Genomic DNA, 24,109 nt, shown 5'->3' with positions numbered 1-24,109 from the left:
ACACGCACTTGGTCCCCCCCCTTCCCCTTCTCTCTCTCTCTCCCCTCCCTATAATTTATCAGTATCCGGCCGCTCCTCCCTCCTTCCAGCCATATCAGCGTCAGCAACTATGTTAGGGAACAAGGAAAATCGTCCCGGTGACCAGTTGAAACCAAACATCATTGATGACTCCAACCAAAACCACTTATCGGCAGCCACTCCAACTTTCACCCCCCCCCCCTCACCCTTTGAATGATTAACTGGGGTTGACAGTGCAGTGGAAAAGAGGATAATTATTTAATAAATTTCATGAAATTAAACCTACATTACAGTATACACTTAGAATATATAGAGGTGACTGCCTCTTCTAGACATTGATAACGAAAACTGGATGACAGTAACGTCGTAGAGTCTACAGGAACGTTACCAATAATAACTGCCAACTTCACTTTACTCTCGCTACGGTAACAGGATTAACGCGAGGCTAGTGATCGCATTCTCTACTTGGGCATATATATTTATTTATTTATATATATACAAGAAGGTACATTGGGTCTGTGAGGGTTTATAGGTTCCATAGCCGGCAGTTTCCTGAAGTTGTGGCAATGTAACACAGGTTCCTCAACCCCCTAAACTTTAACTAGGCCTGCCCAATATCCTTCATAAAGGAATACAGAAAGCAAAAAACAATGTAATATCCACACTAGCGTAACAAATCTGTACCAGAGCGATGGCTCATTCTCCCGACAGGACAGACTACCAACACAACAAATTCCAGCAATAAAGCCAGCATAATGGGTGTAAATTGTGTACAAAACGTTTCTGAAAAAATAGGATAGAAACAAAATTAACAGGCATTAGGATATACCCTGAAGGAGTTGTGGCGAATAACCGCCAATTAAATTTGACCAAGCGCGTTTACCCCATGCACTTCAGAAGCCCTAAACTCATTATAAAGGAAGACATAAGATAGGAAACATAATCGAGTTGATAACGGACCGAAACGTCGTCGTCTTTTCAATTTCTAGTGTGTGGTTTGGTCAAGAAGATAGTGTGTGTGTGTATTAAGTCTGCAAAGACATTAAACCACCACCACCACCCAACACAATTATGGAAAATTCTACATTGTTATCCCATCTTGTTAATTAATTTATATAAATCACAACACACATCCCTCACGTATGTGTCTCGCCTTCAACTGTGTGACCTCTACCAACGTCCGTCTGAACCCCCCACCCCACCCAACCCCCTGAAACACATCCCCCCTTCCCACAGCCTGAAACACCTCCCCCCCCACACCGCATGAAACACCCTCTCCCACCGCATGAAACACCCTCTCCCACCGCATGAAACACCCACTCCCACCGCATGAAACACCCTCTCCCACCGCATGAAACACCCTCTCCCACCGCATGAAACACCTTAATAAGCGTTCTGTTTTGTGTCTGGAGAGTTTCTCATGAGTAGGCTGGCCGTTTTTCTGGTTTTATAGTAAATCGTTTTACTATAAAACCAGAAAAACGGCCAGCCTACTCATGAGAAACTCTCCAGACACAAAACAGAACGCTTTAAAAGAGACTAACGTCGTCTATGCCTTCAAATGCCCTCTTGGGGACTGTAAGCTCCAAAAAAACCAGTATATAGGCAAGACAACATCTCTTTCTAGGCGTTTAACGATGCATAAGCAACAGGGCTCCATTAAGGAACATATAATCTCTTCCCACAACCAAACCATCGCCAGAGAAATCCTAGTAAACAACACAGAAATCATCGATAGATACAGCGATAGCAGGCGGCTTGACGTTTGCTAGGCACTACACATCAAGAAGTCAACACCAGCAATCAACAGCCAATTAATGCACAACTATATTCTACCCACCTCAAGACTCCGCTCCAATATAGAAGCATCAAGAAATATGGACCAATAGGCTTTCTACAAACACTTCTATTCAATACCTATTGTTTCGTGTTCTGTCTTGTGTTGATGAAATTAATACCCTATTAATGCCACCTCTTGTTCTGTCTTGTGTTGATGAAATTAATACCCTATTAATGCCACCTCACCTCATCCACCTCACTAAAATGTAGATATAAAATCGGAGATGCGTAAGTTCTATTCAGTTGTGTATTTGTAAACTAAAGTCTTTGAAAATGTAATAAGTTTTACGAAACGCGCTCGTGTCGCGTCAGACTAGAAATAAAAATGAATTTTGGAGAATTGATTTTTGATTTACCTCCAACAGTGAAAAGAAATGTACGAAAGATTGAGAAAATTCGTGTTAGATTATTAATCTTACTTTTTCGGTCATATTTAATAATATATGTCTACAGGAAAGACTGCTACCAAAATATACAAATACATAGATATGTAGCCTGCTTTTGTGCTTTCAAAACTGAGGTTACTGAATCCTAATCTGAGTTTATTTGGAATTGGAAGCTTGATAGGTTTTGTCTTAGTAATCAATATGCTTTGACCCCTGAACCAAACCAAAGATTGGCTGTTAAGTTCCAAGTAGCACGGGCTACGGTGAGCCCGTAGTGATATGTGCAGCCTATACACCAATGTTATATACCTTATGACTGAGGACTGCACCAAAGCACATTGATAAAACAAACAGGGAGTTATTTTTACTTTTTTTTTTTGGTAATTAAACATGAGTGTGAACTGTACATTTCTCTTCGTTAAGGTCTCTTAGTTATTTCCCAACTTTGCTCTTTTTTGCTCTGTATTATTATTTCTTTAGTTTCATAGTATTTTTCACGAATTTTGGATAGGCTAGTTTCCCATATTTTATTTTGACTAAGCTGCTTAATTCTGTTTTTTTCCATCTATAGCCTAGGGTCATTAACACTTCTATAAGCAAAATTGGTTTTGAATTTTTCCATTTCAGGCTAGTTTATTAAGCATGATCGAAATGTTTCCCCAATTTTTAATAAAACAAATTAATAGCCAATCAGTTTGTTAATATTTATTTCCCATTTCACAAATCTATTTAAAAATTCGGTGTAATACTACAATCTGTGCGTATTTCGCTAATCTTTCACAGTTTCGGCCAAGTTAAAACATTTACAGTTTCTGCCTTAAGTGTGTCCCATTTCACAATCCCTCTTCATACTGGAGATCTGTGGAGGCGCGACTGCACCCTACGTGACGGGAGATGTCTCCTGGACCAAATGGTGACCAAATGGTGTGTGGTGGCCCTTTGGAGCCATTACCAGTATCAAGAGCTGATACTGGAGATCTGTGGAGGTGCGACTACACCCTACGGAGAGGTCGTGACCTCTGAATTCTGACCCCTTCCCAGTGCTATATATAGTCATGATGGCTTGGCGCTTTCCCCTGAATCTGAACGAAATGAATCTGAATCAGTGTCGATAGGCAGGTGTAACTGCGTGCTAGAGCTGGGCAAGGATAGCATAGGCATTTCTCAACATGTTGTTGCAGCGGGGTACACACACAGGTCCGCTGGTGACATGCGCGGTCAGCATTTCTGTTTATAAAATGGTTACCGAGGCGTGCCGGGGCTGATGTTCTCTCACACTGGGAGGAGTCACACGATGCCCACACTTACTGGAGAACAAATAGAACAGATGCACCTCTGTAGGTCACAATAACGTGGCTTAATAATAGGGGTCTAGCAGGAGACCTATTGGCCCCATGCGATGCTGTTCTCAGTTTGAATAATGCTGGATGATAAGCACTTGTAGAATTGTGTAGTTATATTTGATGTTTATCGAGTAGCGTATAGAGATCGAGTAGCTTAACCTCCATTTACCTGAGGGACCACTAGTACTAGCGGCCTCGATGACGACAGGAAGCTGGCGGCTTGTCAAAGGTCCCCTCCCCCCCCTCTTTTGTCTTGATCATTTTCAGCTGTATTTTAAAACCCAGCAAAGTTTAGGCGTTGGCGGGTAGGCGGTTCCACGGGTTTATAGCAAGGGATATATGTCCACGGGTACAAGGGATCTATTCCACAAGGGATTATATCACGGGATATATATTTATATCCCTTCCCGGGTAAATGACGTTAATATTAACAAACGTTTCTGAACGTTTTCAACGCGTTTGAGAGGACGCTGGAGAGGGGATGTTTGGCAGCTTGGCGGTGGCCAGCCAGTGTGTCAAGAGACGCGGTGGAGAACGCACGTCCGCCAGTGCTCCTCCTCACTGTTAATGTAAAGTATTTTCACCAATTACATTCTGATGAGGCAGATATACTTTGTTATATAGAATGTGTCTATTTAAAGTGTATTTGAGCTATAAATGCTCGATTATGTGCAGCTGATATGTATGATGTATGCCGGCATTATAATTTGAAACAGGTGTTAATTATTATTTATGTGGTGTACAGCGAATAAATGTTATTTACATGGTGTATAGTAAATAACATTACGTATCAAGTCTTATATATATATATATATATATATATATATATATATATATATATATATATATATATATATATATATATATATATATATATATATATATCGTACCTATAGCCAGAATGCACTTCTCGGCCTACTATGCAAGGCCCGATTTGCCTAATAAGCTAAGTTTTCCTGAATTAATATATTTTCTCTAATTTTTTTCTTATGAAATGATAAAGCTACCCATTTCATTATGTATGAGGTCAATTTTATTTTATTGGAGTTAAAATTAACGTAGATATATGACCGAACCTAACCAACCCTACCTAACCTATCTTTATAGGTTAGGTTAGGTAGCCGAAAAACAATTAATTCATGAAAACTTGGCTTATTAGGCAAATCGTTCCTTGCATAGTAAGCTGAGAAGTGCGTTCTGGCTACTAGGTACGACATATATATATATATATATATATATATATATATATATATATATATATATATATATATATATATATATATATATATATATATATATATATATATATAATATGCGGAAAATCCACAGAGAAATATGAAATGAGGTGAACGTTTCGGCTTGTTAAAGCCTTTGTCAACACCAGACTGACGACCTTTGCCAACACAACACCCGACCTTTGCCACCAGACCTTTGCCAACACCAGACTGACGACCTTTGCCAACACAACACCAGACCTTTGCCAACACCAGACTCTGGTCAGTCTGGTGTTGACAAAGGCTTGTCAACACCAGTGTATCTGCTTGTACAATATCTCTCATGACCATTATGAGGCCCTCTCGTTTGTCATCCAGTTCTTCCTTTGTCCAAGTGTTGCTTGCTGGTGGGCTGTAGGCATTTAAAATTATCAGCTTATCATCCTGATTCCAGACCTGCAATGCCATTATGTCAATATCTCGAGGGTTTTCAAATATTAACTCTCTTACCTTCAGCTGTTTTTTCACCAGTACAGCCACTCCTCCTCCCTTCCTAGTTTTCCTGTCACGTCTCCAAACTGAATAGCCTCTTGGGAATATGACTTCATTTATTATATTTCCTTCAAGTTTTGTCTCTGATAATGTATGTGTGTGTGTGTGTGTGTGTGTGTGTGTGTGTGTGTGTGTGTGTGTGTGTGTGTGTGTGTGTGTGTGTGTGTGTGTGTGTGTACTCACCTAGTTGTGTTTGCTGGGGTTGAGCTCTGGCTCTTTGGTCCCGCCTCTCAACCATCAATCAACAGGTGTACAGATTCCTGAGCCTATCGGGCTCTGTCATATCTACACTTGAAACTGTGTATGGAGTCAGCCTCCACCACATCACCCCCTAATGCATTCCATTTGTCAACCACTCTGACACTAAAAAAGTTCTTTCTAATATCTCTGTGGCTCATTTGGGCACTCAGTTTCCACCTGTGTCCCCTTGTGTTAAATAGACTGTCTTTATCTACCCTATCAATTCCCTTCAGAATCTTGAATGTGGTGATCATGTCCCCCTAACTCTTCTGTCTTCCAGCGAAGTGAGGTGTGTGTGTGTGTGTGTGTGTGTGTGTGTGTGTGTGTGTGTGTGTGTGTGTGTGTGTATATATATATATATATATATATATATATATATATATATATATATATATATATACATATATATATATATATATATATATATATATATATATATATATAATATATAATATATAATATAATATAATCACTGTGTGGGCCAGCACACAAGACACAACACATGCATAATAAGTGTGTTGTGTCTTGTCTTGTAACAACACTCTCCATAAGACAAGAGGCAGGGAAGGGAGAGCAGACTATATAAAAGGAAACCACATAAAACTAAGAGAGTATCTGGAAAATGTGCAATGGGAGGAAGAATTTAGAGGGAAAATGGGCCAGGAAATGATAGACTGAATACTCTACCCTGGCAAAAGTCAGAACATTCTTCAAAAACTTGAATAAGGAGGCTTTGAGATAACTGTATACCGCCTATGTGAGGCCAGTCTTAGAGTATGGAGCCCCCATCTAAAATAAAACATAAAGAAGCTTGAAAAGATGTAGAAGTTTGCAATGAGACTCGTCCAAGAGTTGCGAGGGTTGAGCTACAAAGACAGACTGAAGGAACTAAGCCTGACCACGTTAGAGAGGAGGGAGAAGGGGGGGGGACATGATACAGATGTATAAAATATTTGAGGGATTGACAAGGTGGAAAGACGAAACGCTTACAATGAATAACAAGAGAATAAGGGAACACAGATGGAAGCTTGAGACTCAGATGTGTCATAGAGATGTTAGAAAGTTTTCTTTTAGCATAAGGGTTAGTGAGTAAAAGGAATGACCTAAAGGAGCAGCTTGTAGATGTTAACTCTACCTTAAGGTTAACTGATGCTGTGTGGACTAGTAACCTGACTGACTCTGGGGTGGGAGAGTCTCATTGTTGATGTTGTGGTGGGGGAGTCTCATTATTGCTACGGGCTCACCATAGCCCGTGCTACTTGGAACTTCTTGTTCCAGGTAGCGAATCTTTAACAACAACAACAACTCATCGTTGATGCTGGGGTGGGCGAGTTGCATTGCTGATGCTGGGGGGTGGTGAGTCACATCACTGGCACTGGGGGAGTCACATCACATAGGGGAAGTTGCATTGCTTGGGGGTGGGCAAACTGCATTGCTGTGCTTGACCATGGGGCATGTGTGTTTCATTTTGCTGCTCCATTGGTTGTGTAGATATAATAGAGCCCAGTAGGCCTCAGGAACAACGACTGTCTTGCTTCTTGCAGGTCGGCGTTCAATCCCGACCATCCGTAAGTGGTTGGGCACCATTCCTTCCCTGCCCTGTCCCATCCCAAATCCTTATCCTGATCCCTTCCCAGTGCTATATAGTCGTAATGGCTTGGCGCTTCCCCTAATAATTCCCTCCCTCCCTCCATTGGTTGTGTTGACATCACTGGGATGTGCCCTTTGGCTAAGAGTCAGTAGGTTTGGTGTTCAACTGCAGTCTTGCCTTGCATTGTGTTCTGTGGGCTTCACTTTTTCCATGATTTTGATTTTTGTGTTGTCATCCCATAGTAAATTACAATTATTAAGAAAATTGTATTAAAAAATATTTGATTTAAAACATTGCTAACATTTGTTGTGTGTCCTTAACTCTTTTTAATATTTTATTGACAGATGACTGATGATAAAGAGGAGGCAGAGAGTATGTCGTGTGTGGTATGCGAAGAGACCTTTGACACCGAGGGGCATCGGCCTGTAGCTCTTCCTGGATGTGGCCACACCTTCTGCAGACCCTGCCTTGTCAACTTGCAGAAGCACTCCACAGTTCTCCTCTGCCCCACCTGCAGGTAATTTCATAAGTGTAGTTATGGGTTATTTTGAGGTTATCTTGAGATGATTTTGGGGCTTAGTGACCCCGCGGCCTGGTCCTCGACCAGGCCTCCTTTTTTGTTACACACCCCCAGGAAACAGCCCGTAGCAGCTGTCTAACTCCCAGTTACCTATTTACTGCTAGGTGAACAGGTCATCAGGGTGAGAGAAAATGCCCATTTGTTTCCGCCTCCGCCAGGGATCGTACCCGAAACCTTATGCGTACGAATTCCAAGCGTTGTGCACTCAGCTGTCAGGCCCTCAGCCGGACAGGGTTACTGTACATACATAAAAATTGTCTCATTGCGTCCATTATCGTTAATCTATTCCCACTTTCTTTAGGTGGGGATGCAGAAAAAACCTTGATAATAATAGTTCATGAAAGAGATACTAAATAATGTATTTAAATATCACTAGTGCATTAATTTTACTGTATGTGGATTGTACCAGATGGACTTCTGCGAGTCCTACTCCCCAAGCCAGGCCCCGGGCCCAAGCTTGGCTTGTAGGAGCTTGGTCCAATGGGCTGTTGCTTGTAGCGCCCCGCAGGCCCACATATCGACTGTAGCCTGGGTGGTCTGGCACTTCTTGCAGAAAACTCCACTTTTTCTTGAAGAATTCTACTCTTGTTCTAGCATATATGGCTTATAGTAATATATGCCATATATGTTCTCTGTACAGCATTCTCTCTTATTGCAGCGCACTTTCTTGCTTTGAAGGGGAAGTGAGTATCGAGCATTGTACTCGAGGGAAAGTGAGTATTGTACTCAAGACGGGACAGTGTAAGTCATTTGAATAGTATGAGCATTGTAATGGGATCCCTGTATTTGAAGGTTTTTGTAATCCATCCTATTATTTTTCTAGTTGACATAATATTTGCTTGTTTATGCTCCCTAAATGTTTGGTCATCAGACATCATTATACCCAAATCCTTTACATGTTGCTTTACTACTATGGACAGATTTGATTGTCTTGTACCCTGTATTTTGTTTAAGGTCTTCATTTTTATCATACCTAAGGACCTGGAATTTATTACTGTTAAACATCGTGTTATTTTCTGCTCTCCAGTTGGAAACTATATTAATTAATATCGACTTTTTAGTTTTTCAGTGTCTTCTACAGAAGTAATATTTTCATGCTGATTTTTGTCATCTGCAAAAGATGACACAAAACTGTGCCCTCTATTTTTGTCTATATCTGAAATGAAATTAGGAAAAGCAGTGATGCAAGGACTGTGCCCTGATGTACAGATCTTTCACCATGCTTTGACTTGATTTTTATTTAATTGACTGTTACTTTTTGCATTCTGTTTGACAGAAAATTGAATATCCATTGCCCTACTTTACCTATTATTCCTATTGACCTCATTTTGTGGGCTATCACACCATGGTCACATTTATCAGATGTCTTTGTAGAGTTCCATAAGAGTAGTAGATCTAAACAAAATATCAAGCGAGAGGGGTTATTCAATAAATTAAATGTTAATATGTAATGAAAGGATTAACTAGGAAAACTAAACATGGAACTTACAAATATTCAATGGGGGAACTGTTCAAAGTAATAAAAATCCCACACAAGGAATAAGACAATTGATTGCCGAAGCATTGCCGTTTGGGTGGGAGCCGGTCGGCCGAGCGGACAGCACGCTGGACTTGTGATCCTGTGGTCCAGGGTTCGATCCCAGGCGCCGGCGAGAAACAATGGACTGTTTCTTTCACCCTATGCCCCTGTTACCTAGCAGTAAAATAGGTACCTGGGTGTTAGTCAGCTGTCACGGGCTGCTTCCTGGGGGTGGAGGCCTGGTTGAGGACCAGGCTGCGGGGACACTAAAGCCCCGAAATCATCTTAAGATAACCTCAAGATAGGAAGCATATATAATCTGTTTGAAATGTCTCGCTTTGCCGAGAGCCAGAAAGAGAACCGGCTTAGAAAGGGAATGCAGAAGGCACTACTGAAGAAGGAAAAATTATGGAAATGCTTAAGCAGACACGACTATCCCTAAAAAGAAATAATAATGTAAATAGGGAGATTGCTTCAGTCTCTGAACACATCGATATTGTATATCTCCAGGAGTGCAGAGTTCCCGCAAGATCCTCACCCCTGAAATTGCCCTCATTTGTTTCTTACAACCTCAGATCCAGTAATTCTTGCATTCATACATCAAACAATCCCTACCCCATCAACTTCTTCCAGAAAAGCAAACTGAGGGGGGCAACAATATCATGGAGTGAGGATCTGTGTGGGCAACTCTGTCCTCAATGTATTTAATCTATATGCTCCAGCAGGAGGGTTAAATTATATTGATCTGGCCTGCGCTCAAGCAGAGCCCACCATCATTCTTGGTGACTACAATGCTAGACACAGACATTGGTGGCTCTCGCTTCAGTGACGGGAATGGGAATCAACTGCTGTCGCTACTAAGTAGTCACGAAGATGTGCAGATTGTGGGTGACCATGAACCCATGCATATTTGTGGAGGCATTCTAGACCTTTGTGTTGGTTTCAACGTCTCTCACTGATCATCACCCTAGATTGACTACTCTATGTATTGGAAATACCATCCTGCCCGGTGGGATTTTTAAACGCAAATGGCTCAGTGTTCCTCCTGCTCTAGGTGAAGACTTTGTTGCTCATGTGTCAGTGGTACAGTACTTATGATCCCTCCACAGTCCAGACATTTAATGACGATCTAGTACAGAACAGTCAGATGTTCGCTGAGCCTTTAGGTCAGCCCTCCGCACCATCCAATTGTCAGAACGAAATGAAAAGTAATAAACACGATGCCTATTACAATGTCTCCAGACTGTGTACGGTACTTTGAAACGCACTGCCAGATGAGTTGAACTTGCATATAGGGAAACATGTATGCCAGCAATGCTCAAGCTCTTTCAGAAAGCCCTAGCCAAGGTGAGGGAGCACATGACAGAGATCAGGCAAGATAAGTGGGAACTTTTGTTAACAGTCTCAACTCTCACACCCCCCTCAACCAGGCATGGAAGGATATTAAAAGAGTTAAAGGCAATAAGATCGGCCAAGTGTCATACCCTAACCCTCTACACAGAGCAAACGAGTTAGTCGATGCTTCGGCAACCACCTCTAGCTTCAATAATCTTCCCCCAGACACACAATTCAGATTAAATGCTAGTTACAGAGATCGAGAAAGACTCGTTAACCACAAGGAAGATGAATGCAATGTGCCATTTACTGAGTTTGAATTATTTTTTGGTCCTAAACAAAGCTAAAGCCACATCCCCCGGTGAAGATGGTATCACTTATGACATATTGCGTTTGCTTCCTCTAGTACCAGGAAATTCCTTTCTTGAGATGTATAATATGAGCTATGTTACTGGGGAACTTCCTATCTCTTGAACCAACAGTATAATCATTCCTATTCCCAAGCCAAATCAGGATAATGTGTTCCGCCCAATTTCCCTTACTAGCTGCATTTGCAAAACATTCGAAAGAATGGTCCTAAACCGTCTCCTCTATAGAATATGAACCATGCTATTCCCCCCAGATATATATGGCTTCATGCATGGAAGGAGTGGGCATCATTGCATCACTACCTTTCGTACCCTGCACACTGAAAAGTCATATACCATCTTCCTAGATCTCAAGTCTGCCTTTGATATTGCAAACCGACATGTTGTCTTGCGTGAGCTTATGAGAATGAATACTTGAGGTTATCTTGAGATCTTGAGTCTGTATTGGTGGTTGGCGTCTTTGTTGGATTAGGGAGTTTCTTATCCAACAGGAAGTCATCTTTGTTTTTCCAGGGGCATAGAAGTGTAACAAGAGACTTCGAACTAGATACCCCACAAGGAGGTGTCCTCAGTTCTACATTATTTAATATCTTAATAAATATGCTGTTAAACTCTGTTCCGACCGAGCAAACCCAATGTGCACATCATTAGTTATGCTGATGATTTAATGATACACACCACTGGGTATGCTAACACGAACACTTGTGTTAGCAGTGTTAAGTGGTAATACAGAGTTAAGAGAATACTCTTAACTCTGTATTAGACTCATGTCAGGACCTAGGTTTAGTCATCTCAGCAAAGAAAACAGATACTAAATTGGCGCCGACCCAGGGAGGGAGGAGCTGTTTGCAAAATGCAACTGTATGATGGCTCCCAGCTTGACTATGTAAACAGATTCAAATGTCTTGGCCTTGAGGTGCCACTGTATGGTTCTGTTGTATTCAGACTGTCGTCAGTATAAAGAGAGGCTCCGAGCTCTCAAGGCTGTTGCAGGTTATCACTCAGGCTATGGTGCCAATGTCACAATTGTCAAAATGATGTTCCTTGCATACATCAGATCTTTACTGGATTATGCTGGACCTCTGCTTACTTTGATGCCTGAAAAAATGTTTGGAGGGCTTGAAAAATTGCAGAACGAAGCCTTGAGGATAATCCTTGGGGGTGCCCCTTGTACCACAAAGATACTGTACTTAACATGAGAAAGGAATTTAATACAGTATTCTGAGTGTTGTTGATCGTGTTACTGAAATTAACTGTCAAATTGGTATAAAAATGCTTAGGCTAACTCATCCTAACCCTTGCACAGAAGCCCTCCAGAATTTCTTTATTGAAGGTCAACATTGTTCCAAATGGATAACTAAAACTGGAACTGAACTCAGAATGTATCAGGTTTATAATTTGTACCAAGAGAAACAACAACGGCACTTTCCTGCACCGTGGGAGATTACACCCTTTCCAATTTTAATCCCTCCCCTTTTCACCCAAGAAGCAAATTAGAGATCAGCCCAAGCTTCGTCTTGAGGCAAAGCTCAACGCCTTAAGCCATATTGATGCTCTGTCCACAGAGCATTCTCTCTCTCAAATCATATGCACTGATGGTTCCCTACACCACCCCACGGGTGTAGTTGGAAGTGCAGTTGTCCTGACAATGGGCGATGGCTTATATTTTGAGTGGGGAGTTCATATAAACACCTGGGGCCTCTACCCTTCAGACAGAACTATTTGCCTTGCTTCTTGCACTGAAATGTGTACAAGTCTCCAAACTTGATACATTAATTGTAAGTAACTCTTTATCATCCTTAAGTGCTCTCAACTCTTTAAGACATAACTGTAACATGCTCGTGTCCGAAACTAGACACAAATACAACAAAATTATTAATGATGATAACAGAGTCCTTTTCATGTGGACTCCATCTCATGTTGGCCTCCAAATTCATGATAGAGCTGATGAGTTAGCCAAAGAATCTGCCTTTAAAGGAGAAATTGAGTATAACCTTGGATTGTCAATATGTAGTCTGAGAGCAATAGTACACCAAGAACTTCAACAAAATCTTGTAGATCTACACCAAAACTTCAACAAAATCTTGTAGATCTAAGGCAAAATGAAATTGACACCAGTAATTCCATCTATCATCATTCTATCATGCAAGAGGAGCCACACATCTATGGTTCATCCAATAAAATCGGCAGACTTCTAGATGTTACTACTGCTCGGCTTAGATTCGGCTACAAGTATCTCTGGGAATTCTCATTATCTGCCGATGTAGACTTGACCAAATGTAAACTGTGTCAACAAAATTGTTCGCACACCCTCCGTCACCTGCAAAGACCAGAATGTGGACATGCCAACAATGATGTCACTGCCCAACACACCATACCAACTATGGTTACCGTGGCTTCACCCTATCACCCAATTTATTCTTATATGCTCACTTTTCTTCTATTCGTTTTCTTTTGCCTTTTCTCCTTACTTAATTTTATATGTACCTGACCTCTTCAGTGTTATAAACCAAATGTTCCCTTTATGCCTTCTCACTCCTCACTTCAGAATGAACCTTGTAGATTTTAAATGTTGTGTTAAATTATAATAAGTACAATACAGTACATTTGTTCAAGGTTGACTAAAAGAACATTTTTGTTCTTTTAATCAACCTTGAACAAATGACATTTGGAGAAATCCTCTTCCATATAAACCAGAATGCAAGAGCACTAGTCAGAGGGATAGAAGCCCTAAATAAGAAAATAATCAACACGGAATACGCAGTCATGTGCAGTGAAACATGTCGAAATGAAAACCTGCTGCCAGTATACACCAATATTTTATATACTTTATGTACAGTGTATGGTTATATATACTGTATATATATAGTCTTTGTTATATGACAAGTACTGTGCTATCTGATAACTGTTACAGTACAATGTACTTGTGACTTCGTCTATTTTAATTTTCATTTCCTGTCACAGGCGACCTCATGAAGGGGTGGATGCATCCGGCCTTCCCACCAACTTCCTAGTCATGAATCTGCTCTCAGGCGTCTCAGAGGTTAGTGTGGTCTTTCTACATCATTTTGTAGTACTTCAAGAAATTTTGTAATTTATGAGATTACAAAGTTCATTGGTATTATGTCTCTTGCTCACTTGTTAAAATGAAAAAAGACATGCAAGTCACTGGTTCTTTTATTGCAAAAATGTAAATTAACATAAAACAATCTACTAGGTGTGTCGGTTTTTTCCAGAATTGGTAAAAAAAGAGCTGTGAAGAGCCCGGTTGGCTCCCAGGAGCTATTGGACTGATATATGCTACATTAGTCTGGGGCTTCAGTCAATGGAGTTTTGCCTACCGGACACCACGAGCCAGAACCTGGCCTCCTCAGAGAGGCGCAGGGAGTAATGGCCTAAGAAAACCCCTTTGTAACAAATCCACAATTTGCAGGATTCGAACCTGCGTCCAAGAGCATCCCAGACGCTGCCTTAATCGACTGAGCTATGACATGGTCAAAAGAGTTGAAACCGAAGTTCTACTGAACTTACTGGATCCTGCAGTCTCTCCAAGATACAAACCAGGGTTTTACACAACTCCCCCATGCACTTGAGCTATGTCAATAGGCCATTCTTTCTCTTTGCCCTTACTTCAAAGAGGGTGAAGGCCTCTTGCTTCAAGAAAAAAATGGCCCTTACTTCAAAGAGATACAACCCTTTGTATTTGAGAGTATTCCATGTCTGCCATCAAACGGGGTTAGGCACCAAGAAAGGTAGGCATTCCAAAAACAGACTGCTTGTCTGCACAGGTCTCTCCTCATCCCCACCCCCTGGGAGGGAAGAGCCCCAGACCCCTGTGCCGGCTGCACACTCCTCGGTTCATAAGCTAAAGCGCTCTGGGGCTGTTGTCAACTCTGCCCTCGGGTTTGTGCCTTTGTGGTGTTTCCTGCTGTTTGTGGTGCAGTGGCCAGGAGTAATGTAGTGTACTGTGGCTGCATGCACTTAGGGCTGCCTTCTATGAGCAAGCAGGGAGCTGGTCGGCCGAGCGGACAGCACGCTGGACTTGTGATCCTGTGGTCCCTGGTTCGATCCCGGGCACCGGCGAGAAACAATGGGCAGAGTTTCTTTCACCCTATGCTCCTGTTACCTAGCAGTAAATAGGTACCTGGGTGTTAGTCAATTGTCACGGGCTGCTTCCTGGGGGTGGAGGCCTGGTCGAGGACCGGGCCGCGGGGACACTAAAAATCCCCTAAATCATCTCAAGATAACCTTTCAAGATATCTTGTAAGTGCTACCCTTGGGTTCTTGGGTTACTTTCCCTAGGGCCTTCGGGCCTCACTTCCGTAGGGGGTTCCTGCTGCTCGGCATTTATCTCGCCCTTGGGGCCATCTGGGGTTTCATGGCCTTTGTTTGACTCTGGGTAGGAAGTGTTGTTGTTGGTTTGGGGCACAAGGTGCTGTGCAGCACACCTACCCAGCGGCGGCCATGTTTCCTGTTCCTGCTGTTGTTGTTATGCTTTTTCGGGGTTTTTCTTTTCATTTTTTTCTTGCCTGGAGGAGGTCTGCTTGTCTGCAGTCTGTTTGCAGGAGGGCTGCGCAGATGAGTGGCGAGGTGTGATGTTTGCTTGTTTCCTTGGAAATTGAGGGAGTTCTGCCTCTGTTCGGTTTTTGGTTGCAATTTTCTTACTGAGTGGGGTCTGTTTTGTTATCCTACTTTTCTTGGTGCCTAACCCCAGTTGATGGCAGATAAGGAAAACCCCCAACCACAGGGGGGTTGTCCTGGGGCCATTGCTCCCTGTGCCTCTCTGAAGGGGGGGGGGGCAGGGTCTGGCTCGTGGTTCCCAGTAGACTGAACTCCATTGACTAATGCCCTGGTCTAATGTATCACACATTAGCCTGATAACTCCAGGGAGCCTCCGGGGCTTACCCAGAAAATGGCGTTTCATTACATTGAACGCTGTTTTTTTTTTTTTTTATACATTTAAGTTTGATTTGCATGGTTTTTGCAGGAGCATAACCCTGTCTCCCACTAAAATCAAGGACCCTCCTGCTCAGTAATAAATATTTTCAGAGCGATGATGCCATGTTGCATGTGAAAAATTCCGACGGTAATGAGAAGAAGGTGGATGAAAACCAAAGCAGTACTGAAGAAGCTGGTCATGATACTGAAGAGGACGAGGATAACATAGTGAGGAAAGACTACACTGGTAAACACAGAGGGCAAAATGGCAAACAAAGAAATGAGCCTCAAGATTGCCCTTCAGCTGTGTGCAACTCTTCAAGAGGTGCTGAGGAACTTCAAGAATATATCTGGTACAAAGACTGGAAAATAAGACTATTGTTTGGGGTGTTTATTTTAGTCACGGCAGCTATTGGAGTTGGAGTGGCCTTAGGATGTAATACTTATGTCCTTAATCGTAAGTTACAGTTAATCTTTTTTGGGACACAGGGTGTCCCAGAAAGTCTGGCCCCATAGGCAGAGTATAAAAGAGAATAATAGGATTTTTTAATATAATTCAGGAATTATCAGTTACAATACATGTTCAAAATGACATCCATTTACTGCAATACATTTTTTAACATATTCAGTGCAAGACCTTTGAACATTTCTAAACATGGAAGTACAGTATTTGGTTTTGTGGCTTCAAATTCTCTTTATCCTTTAGTGCATGAATTGTTCCAGGACGGTTATTATACACTGCCGATTTAAGATGGCCCCATAGGAAGTATTCCAAAGGCGTTAGAGCTGGAGATTTTGGTGGCCATTCACTTTGTTTCTTGTACAAATGCATCAACAATCATTACAAAACGTTGGGAGAGCACCATCCTGCTGAACCCACATATATCTTCGATGGAATAATGGTATGTCATCCAATTTAGGTGTAAGGAACTTTTGCAGCACGTGCAGATATAACTTAAGCCATCACAGTATCGAATTTGTTTTTTTTCTAAGGTCTTCCTTTGAACACATATGAAAATGTATTGAAGTAAATGGATGTGATTTTGAACATGTATTGTAACTGATAAACAAACTGATAATTCATAAATTATACTACAAAATCCTAGTGGTTTTGTTTTGTACTTTGCCTGTGGGGCTGGACTTTTGGGACACCCTGTACAGTATAACAAACCTAATTTTCTGATACGTATATGCCTTTGTAACACTATTACTTATTATTAATAAGATATTCATAGTATATCTTACAGCCTGAAATGGCTAAAAATAGGTGACTTCAGATACTTTGACATGAAATTTAATATTAATACATATAATAATAGTATTTTAATTATAATAGTATTATAATAAGAAATGGTGTTTCACAAATTATAGCTCCTATTGCCATTGCATTAGTTAACTTTTAAAACTTTTTGTAAGTAAAAATAAAAAATTCACCTTATGCTTTTCTGTTCACATCATTACTGCTGCCTCAGAGATGGGATTCACATCTACTGGAATTGTGAGGAAAAGTTACGCTTCCAAGTTAATGTCCTCCACTTCCCGCAGCAACAACGGAACCATTCCTCCGGAGAGCTGGGTATGTTTGTCTCCTCGGGGACTTGGGTAAAGTTTTATCCGAGCTGGGGCAGTTTGTTTAAATTCTACTCGCAGCGAGTGAACTGTTCTTTTTTCATGTAAGTTATCTATATTATTTTTAGGGATTCTTAATAGGAAAGGTAGTGTGCATCATAAGGTTTTAACTGTTAATTTATTTATTAAGATCTGCACCTGTTGATAGTTGCCGTCAATTTATATTACCAGTGTAGGTAGAACACTGACCAAGCCAGGCTTCCAGTGACAATTTTAATATGCCAGTAACAAGTCCCATTTTTGTTTGCCCTCTCCTTGTGGTTGGGATGCTTGGGATGATCAATGATCAATCCACCTAAAAGATAAACATCTCGAGAACAGGCACACCCTAAAACTCGACCCTTCTACAAAAATGGGTTTGGAAACCGCTAATCGCCAAACAACACTGAACAATCTAGTCCCATTAATCTGACTACTTCAACTGTCTCAATGTGGCAGCTGAGCTACCCAAGGGTTGGGATGAGCACGGATGCCTACACTCTTGCCTGACATTGTGATGATGGGGTCTTGCCAACCGATTGCCAACCGAAGACATGTGCATTTTAATCAAAGTTAATTGGCTAATTGTTGACTTTGGTGTCCCACACAGTGGGTCCATCCTTGGAACATTTCACAGCTTGTATGTCTCTGTTTCAGGGTCTCTTTCCCTGCTTAACTTCCAGAGTTATCTTCTCATGAGGATTTAGATTCCTCCCAAAAACCAATTACAGTTATCCTTTTTGAGTTGGGCCTAGCCAAGTAGTGCTGGTTAGTTCTGTCAGTAGATTGAGGCCCTGCCGTGGGTGTGCGATGTATTTAGTGTGTGATTGTTGTGTGTTGTGCTTGTTCTGGCTTGTTTTAAGGCTAGAAGTCTGACAGGTTTAGCTCTTGAATGACATTGAATGAGCATTACAAGTTTATTTCTGACATCTGCATACCAGATTGTACAGCAGGGATTTGCCAATTCCCCGGCATCAGGGAGGGTTTACCAAATTGTTCTGCTGCTGGCAATGCCACAGTAGATTTGCCAGCCAGTATTGAGTGACTGTTGCTCACAAATCTCCTAGGTGTTTCACTTGGTTTTCTGGGAGGCTTACTTGGTAGCTGCTCGTAGGTTGTGCTTTGGTGAAGCCAAGCCTTGAGAAGTGCACCAGGTCTCCGAGGCCTATGCCATCACAGTATCTAGTGTTCTGAGGTGAGTGGAGCATGGAAATTGGAAATTAACTCCAAACTGAGAAAACTCACCTGAAAGATGGGGAAACAAACACTGCCTTAAAAAAATAGTCAACTATTACATAACATGCCTTTATAAAGCAGTTTTACTGGAGTTTAAATGTTTTCAAAAACCATAGTTGTTTTATTAAAAAAAATTTTTTTTTACCATGGTTTTAAAAACCATGTTTTAACAGGTGTTCATTTCAATTAAATCACACACACACACACACACACACACACGTAGGAGGGATGCCCTCAGTGACTTCCTGAACCACCCCGCCTGCAAACCTAGGGTACCACACCAGGCACTAATGAATCACCAGTGCTTACTGGAGACTAGGACCTGAATCTGGTCACTTCTATAGAGGCAAAAGGAATGACCACCAAGAAAGTAGAGTGAATCAAAACAGCTGCTTAAACAACAGTATGCAACTTTGATTCAAACTATGTATACACTCGTTGAAAAGGTCCATTTGCTAGTTAGCAACACATCACCACCACCAGGTGGCCTCTGTGGTGACCTGAAGGTTCCAGGCAGCCGCCCCAGTCACTTGTGCATATGGTGTCTCCTGGTACTTCACTTCTCTGCAAACACCCGTCTCTCAGTCGAGTTGAATTTCCTTTGGATTTTATCCTTGCAAGGGCCGCTGCTCTCTTGTTTCCTTTCTTGTCTCATGTACACGTATTTTTGGCCAACCTGTTGTGTATTCCTCGATTACTTGTCCGTCTCGGCTGCCTGGGGCCACAGTTGCCATCTCTGGTTGCCACTTGTCACCTTCTTCAAAGCATTCAAAGCTCGCCGTGACTGTCTCCCGTCTTTGCCCTCTGGATTTGCCTTCATAACCATCCTGGTATTTTGACATGCTCTATACTCCTCATTTTGAAGTCTTCATCTTTAGAGTGTGAATTTCAAGACGGGATTTCTCCTCCCCATAAATTTAGGTTGTTGTGCCTGGGGATTACATGCTCTTGGTCAGCATTCTGAACCATTGTCATTTGGGTCTGTTAATCAGTGTATGTATTAGGTTGTAACCTCCTCTATTCTGTTTTGAAGAGTTAATATGCTTCATACCATCATGGGTCAATCATTGTTTTTGGTTATTTTGTTAGTTCTGGGCTGCACCATACTCCCTGTCTTGTAGCACATGTTTTGTGTTCTCTTCAAATTGCTAAGGAGTGTCATTCTTTTAAGTTATATTTTAGTCCCTAAGTGGTTAAGCTGAGTCAGCACTGTGCATAGCCCCATGCACAGCCCCGTGCACAGCCCCGTGCACAGCCCCGTGCACAGCCCCATGCACAGCCCCATGCACATGATGTAAAGAAGAATGCAGCTTTGACAGCCTTTTTAGCCATGAGTTTGGTCATCATGCAGCTCGTCATCCTGAGTGTTGCCAACGTCACTAAACTGCCATACTAAAATGCCCAACCCTAACCAACCCAAGGACCCACGAACAAAAAATGGGACATCGTGTCAATTTCACAAGCCGATGCTATTTTTTTGTGCATCAGTTTATGGTCTTTGGTAAAGTACATCAAAATGTGATGTGTTACTAGGAGAACGGGTTGCACTTTTGAAGGCTCGAAGCTGTTGAAAGGTAAATGTGATAGTATTTGCTTTGCCTTCCACATCCGTGTGGCTGATGCAGTTTTGGTGTAGCTGACTTGTTTTTTCTACCTCATGTAATGGAGTAGTACTGTGGGTAGAAGCCTAAAGTAGGTACCAGGAGGAGCTTCCTCAAAAATAAAGCATTACTCCTTTGTAAGGCCTCGCTTACAAAGGGTTTTTTTACGCTTAACCTCGCTAGCTCCCTGTTATTGGCCTATATTTCTCATCATACCCCAAGATTCGTTGCACAGCAAAGTGGGATGGAGACCAACCACCAGCCCGAATGTGTGCTGGAACTTTTATCTTGTGGCGACCGAGGTACTTAGTGGGTCTTTGTTTTGAGGGGTTTGTGTATTATAGTGAGCATTTACCTTGTGGTGTATTGAGGTGTGCTCTCCACTGAGCTTTTCCTCCATGTTTATATCTGGGACAAGATAATTTTCAATGGTATTTGTTCCCAGAAGATAGTCACTCAGCCTAGTGGAAAATGTCTGTCATCATAGATTTAGATCATAAGGCTAAGGCTCCACAAAGGTAGAGCTCTGAAAGGGGCATTTCATTTCATCTTAACACATAGCTGCTAATCATTTTCCTTTGTTTAATGTTTAAATGTCAAATTTCGTCGTGTGGAAATCAAAGAAATTTATATACAGTATGTTGTATTTTGTTATATTTTCTCATTTCTACCTCTAAATGCTGTATATTTTCCTCACTGTGTACAGGTGGCATGGCTGCAAAACGCTGGTCACAAAGGCTTTGATTCCAAGACTCAGGCCGGCCATGCACTGCTGGGTGCTCTTGCCGGGGTGCTGGTTGGAACACTCACCTTCGGGGTCATGGTCGCTGTGTGTCTGGGAGTACGACGCTGTAGAAGCACCAGAACTGAACAACATTTGCTGGTAGATGATGTGCCACTAATGACAAACAGTGAAGTAATTAGCAGAAAGAGGAAAAACTGATACTAATAATACCATGCTATCAATTTTTTGGCAAGTGCATATTCTTTGTGAATATTTTAATTTGTATCTTAAATGTGTATAGGAAATTTAGTAGCAGTTTATAGTTTTTGAAGATACAGAAATATGTATTTACTTTGTCGTTTTTATCTATGGTAATGTTAGCTAGTACTGTAGTTACTTAGGTTTGACGCCTGTACCTTGTAATGGTGACTTGACCTTGATCATTGTCATTTACTAATAGTAATGCGTTGTGTAGAGAATATAAGCAATGTAAAAAGGTCCTAGCACACTTATTGAGAAAAATTCCTTGTCTTAGTTTTGGGATGTGGTGATCTCATTGCCATTCGTTAAGTAGTGCAAGAATTCGTACTTACCTAGTATTCACCTAGTTGTGTTTGCAGGGTTTGAGCTCTGGCTCTTTTGGCCCACCTTTCAACTGTCAATCAAGCTTCTTTTTTTTCCCACACACACACATAACCAGGAAGCAGCTTGTAGTAGCTGTCTAACTCCTAAATACCTATTTACTGCTAGGTGAACAGGAGCATCAAGAAGAAAGAAACTCCACCCATTTGTTTCCGCCATCGCCGGGGATTGATTCCCGGACCCTAGGATTGTGAATCTCGAGCGCAGTCTACTCAGCTAACCCCCCCCCCCTCCCCTCCCCGCATATCTCCCTATTCGTGAATCTCTCAAAATGCCTTCCCACAGGTATATAAGGTTAGCAACCAAGGCATGATGAGATAGATCTTGCTCCCCTGTAGTCATTATTAGGCAAGATTTGTACTTATTACGACTCCTCACCTCATTCATGTTCAGTGTAAAATGGAGCAATGAGGTTGAAAGCTCATTCATATGCAGTATGACTGACCACTTAATATTCTGAAGCAGAGTAATTGAATGAGTTATGCATTGAAAGATTTTAATTTGGTAAGAATAGCCACTAAAGCATATACATAATGATTATTATAACATTTCCCACCTTCATGGGATGGGAGCGGAAGGGGAGGACTTGGTTGGAAATGGACATAGGTGCCAGCTTAAACGTTCTGGGTTGTTTACCATAAATTCACTCTTGGTCTGTTGGTAGGGACTACTGCCCCAAGATTCAGGTAAACTTGTAAATAGTGTTTGTCCTTGCACTGCGAGTTGGCAATTTGCGTCTGTTGAGGTTCTAGTCAATTATAATAACCTGTAGGTAAATTATAGCTAAAGATGTTTATGAAGATTAGCCACAGCCTTCATGACATGTACTAGCAAGATATCCGCAGAGATGTTTTGGTTGTTTCATAGACTAGGTATTAAGTGATATTGAGAGCGGAAAGTTGTCGTGGTCAGGTTGAGACGAGACCTTGCGTGATCTTCCTCATGACACGCAAGAAAGAAGACATTTCAGTTGGGATGAATGTAATACACTCGCTTTTGAATATTTGTAATAAAATGCAAACAATTTTAAAAGCCAAGAAGAGTTTATTTAGTATACATAAATCCAATCAACTTCCCAAATTTACTACAAGAAAGAAGCAAATTTAATACTAGAATAATAATTAGGTACAATATTTAAGTTACTGATCTAAATAAATTCTAACTGGGGGAATTAAAAGAGGGCGGGTGGGAAGGTGCGCCATGTGTGGAAGATCTCCAACTAATGCGGTACGTCCAATCCTGGCAACATAAGAAACAGTACTGTATAGGTAGACAGACTTGTCTTTACCCAAGACTTGCCCTCTCATGCAAACATTCCATACCAATCTATTTCGTCCACTCAGCCCCATGCACTGCCACTTCCCATGCATTATTAACATTCATAACAAGAACAGTTCACACCACTCTCCATATCTCACAACTGTTCTCTCGTGTACCTTGCAGTTACCTTGCGTTGATTCTGAGGGTCAAGGTCCCCGTAGCCCGGTCTCTGACTAGACCTCTTCCAAGTGTGCAGTATACTTTCTTAATTCCACATTATCCATTGGGCTGTAGCACATTGGTTGGTATTCGCCTCACAACTGATTGGACCCAAGTTTGACTTCCAGGCAGAGCAGGACTCTTGGGTATTTTTCCATACACCTAATGCTTCTGTTCACTGAGCAGTAAATAGGTACCCAGGAGCTTGGCAACTGTTGTGGGTTGCATCTTGGGGAGGGTCAGCTGTTGGCATGCAGGCTTCCCATTTCTAACAGCACGAACCCAAGTAATTATTGAATGGACATCTTTCGTAGTCTTAGTATTACTATCTATCCATAACTTGACCAGTTTCATGGCCCATTTTATTTAGATCACATAGCTTTATAAACCAAAACACTGACTGTTATGAGATGTACTCTAAACCATATGTCAAGATGATTAAATTCTATATAATTTCTGTACACAAATAATTTCTCTTAACTCTCCAGCTGTCGGAAAACTTTACACTTTCTCCCGCAAGACTGTATATTCTAAATGCCTTCATCACTATTGCACTGTTATTATCTGGTCTAGGAAGTTAATGTCAGTTGGTCTCTGTGGATTGCCAGCTGACTGAATAACAAGTGAGGCAACTGTACTTAGACATGAAATTAAATTACTTTAGTATATTAAGTTGGCGTACAACGCTAGTTAATTTGAGAGAAGTGCATGCAAAATTGAGTGATCGTAGGTAGTAATGAAAGTCAACAAATTATTTTAAGTGTAAAATGTCTGAAAGTATGATGCAAGGAGAGCTGTCAATAAACTGAAAGATACACTACAGTGTTGACAGGTAGGAGAGAATTTTCTCGTTCCTCCTTCAACTAAAGTACTGTACTGTACTTGGAATAATAGCA

General features: G+C 41.5%; 1 protein-coding gene across 2 annotated transcripts in view; it reads left to right on the top strand.

Annotated features, from left to right (window-relative positions):
* The window catches only part of LOC123750692 (uncharacterized), a 32,784-nt gene extending 10,010 nt beyond the window's left edge, over positions 1 to 22,774 (top strand). Inside the window, exons 1-6 of one of the 2 annotated variants that reach the window (XM_045732802.2) lie at positions 4,036 to 4,155; positions 7,528 to 7,700; positions 13,950 to 14,028; positions 16,035 to 16,380; positions 17,396 to 17,499; positions 21,075 to 22,774. In XM_045732802.2, the coding sequence (XP_045588758.2) occupies positions 7,528 to 7,700; positions 13,950 to 14,028; positions 16,035 to 16,380; positions 17,396 to 17,499; positions 21,075 to 21,311 (939 nt within the window). In that variant the 5' untranslated portion in view covers positions 4,036 to 4,155 and the 3' untranslated portion in view covers positions 21,312 to 22,774. Of the gene's footprint in view, positions 1 to 4,035; positions 4,156 to 7,527; positions 7,701 to 13,949; positions 14,029 to 16,034; positions 16,381 to 17,395; positions 17,500 to 21,074 lie in introns of those variants that run through there. The other variant, XM_069333617.1, reaches the window with a different exon arrangement.
* The last annotated feature ends 1,335 nt before the right edge of the window (positions 22,775 to 24,109 follow it).

This window comes from Procambarus clarkii, chromosome 4, assembly GCF_040958095.1.
Source record: "Procambarus clarkii isolate CNS0578487 chromosome 4, FALCON_Pclarkii_2.0, whole genome shotgun sequence".
NCBI lineage: Eukaryota > Metazoa > Arthropoda > Malacostraca > Decapoda > Cambaridae > Procambarus > Procambarus clarkii.
Note: the sequence above shows the minus strand (reverse complement) of the source record. Positions and strands in the feature narration are given on the sequence as shown.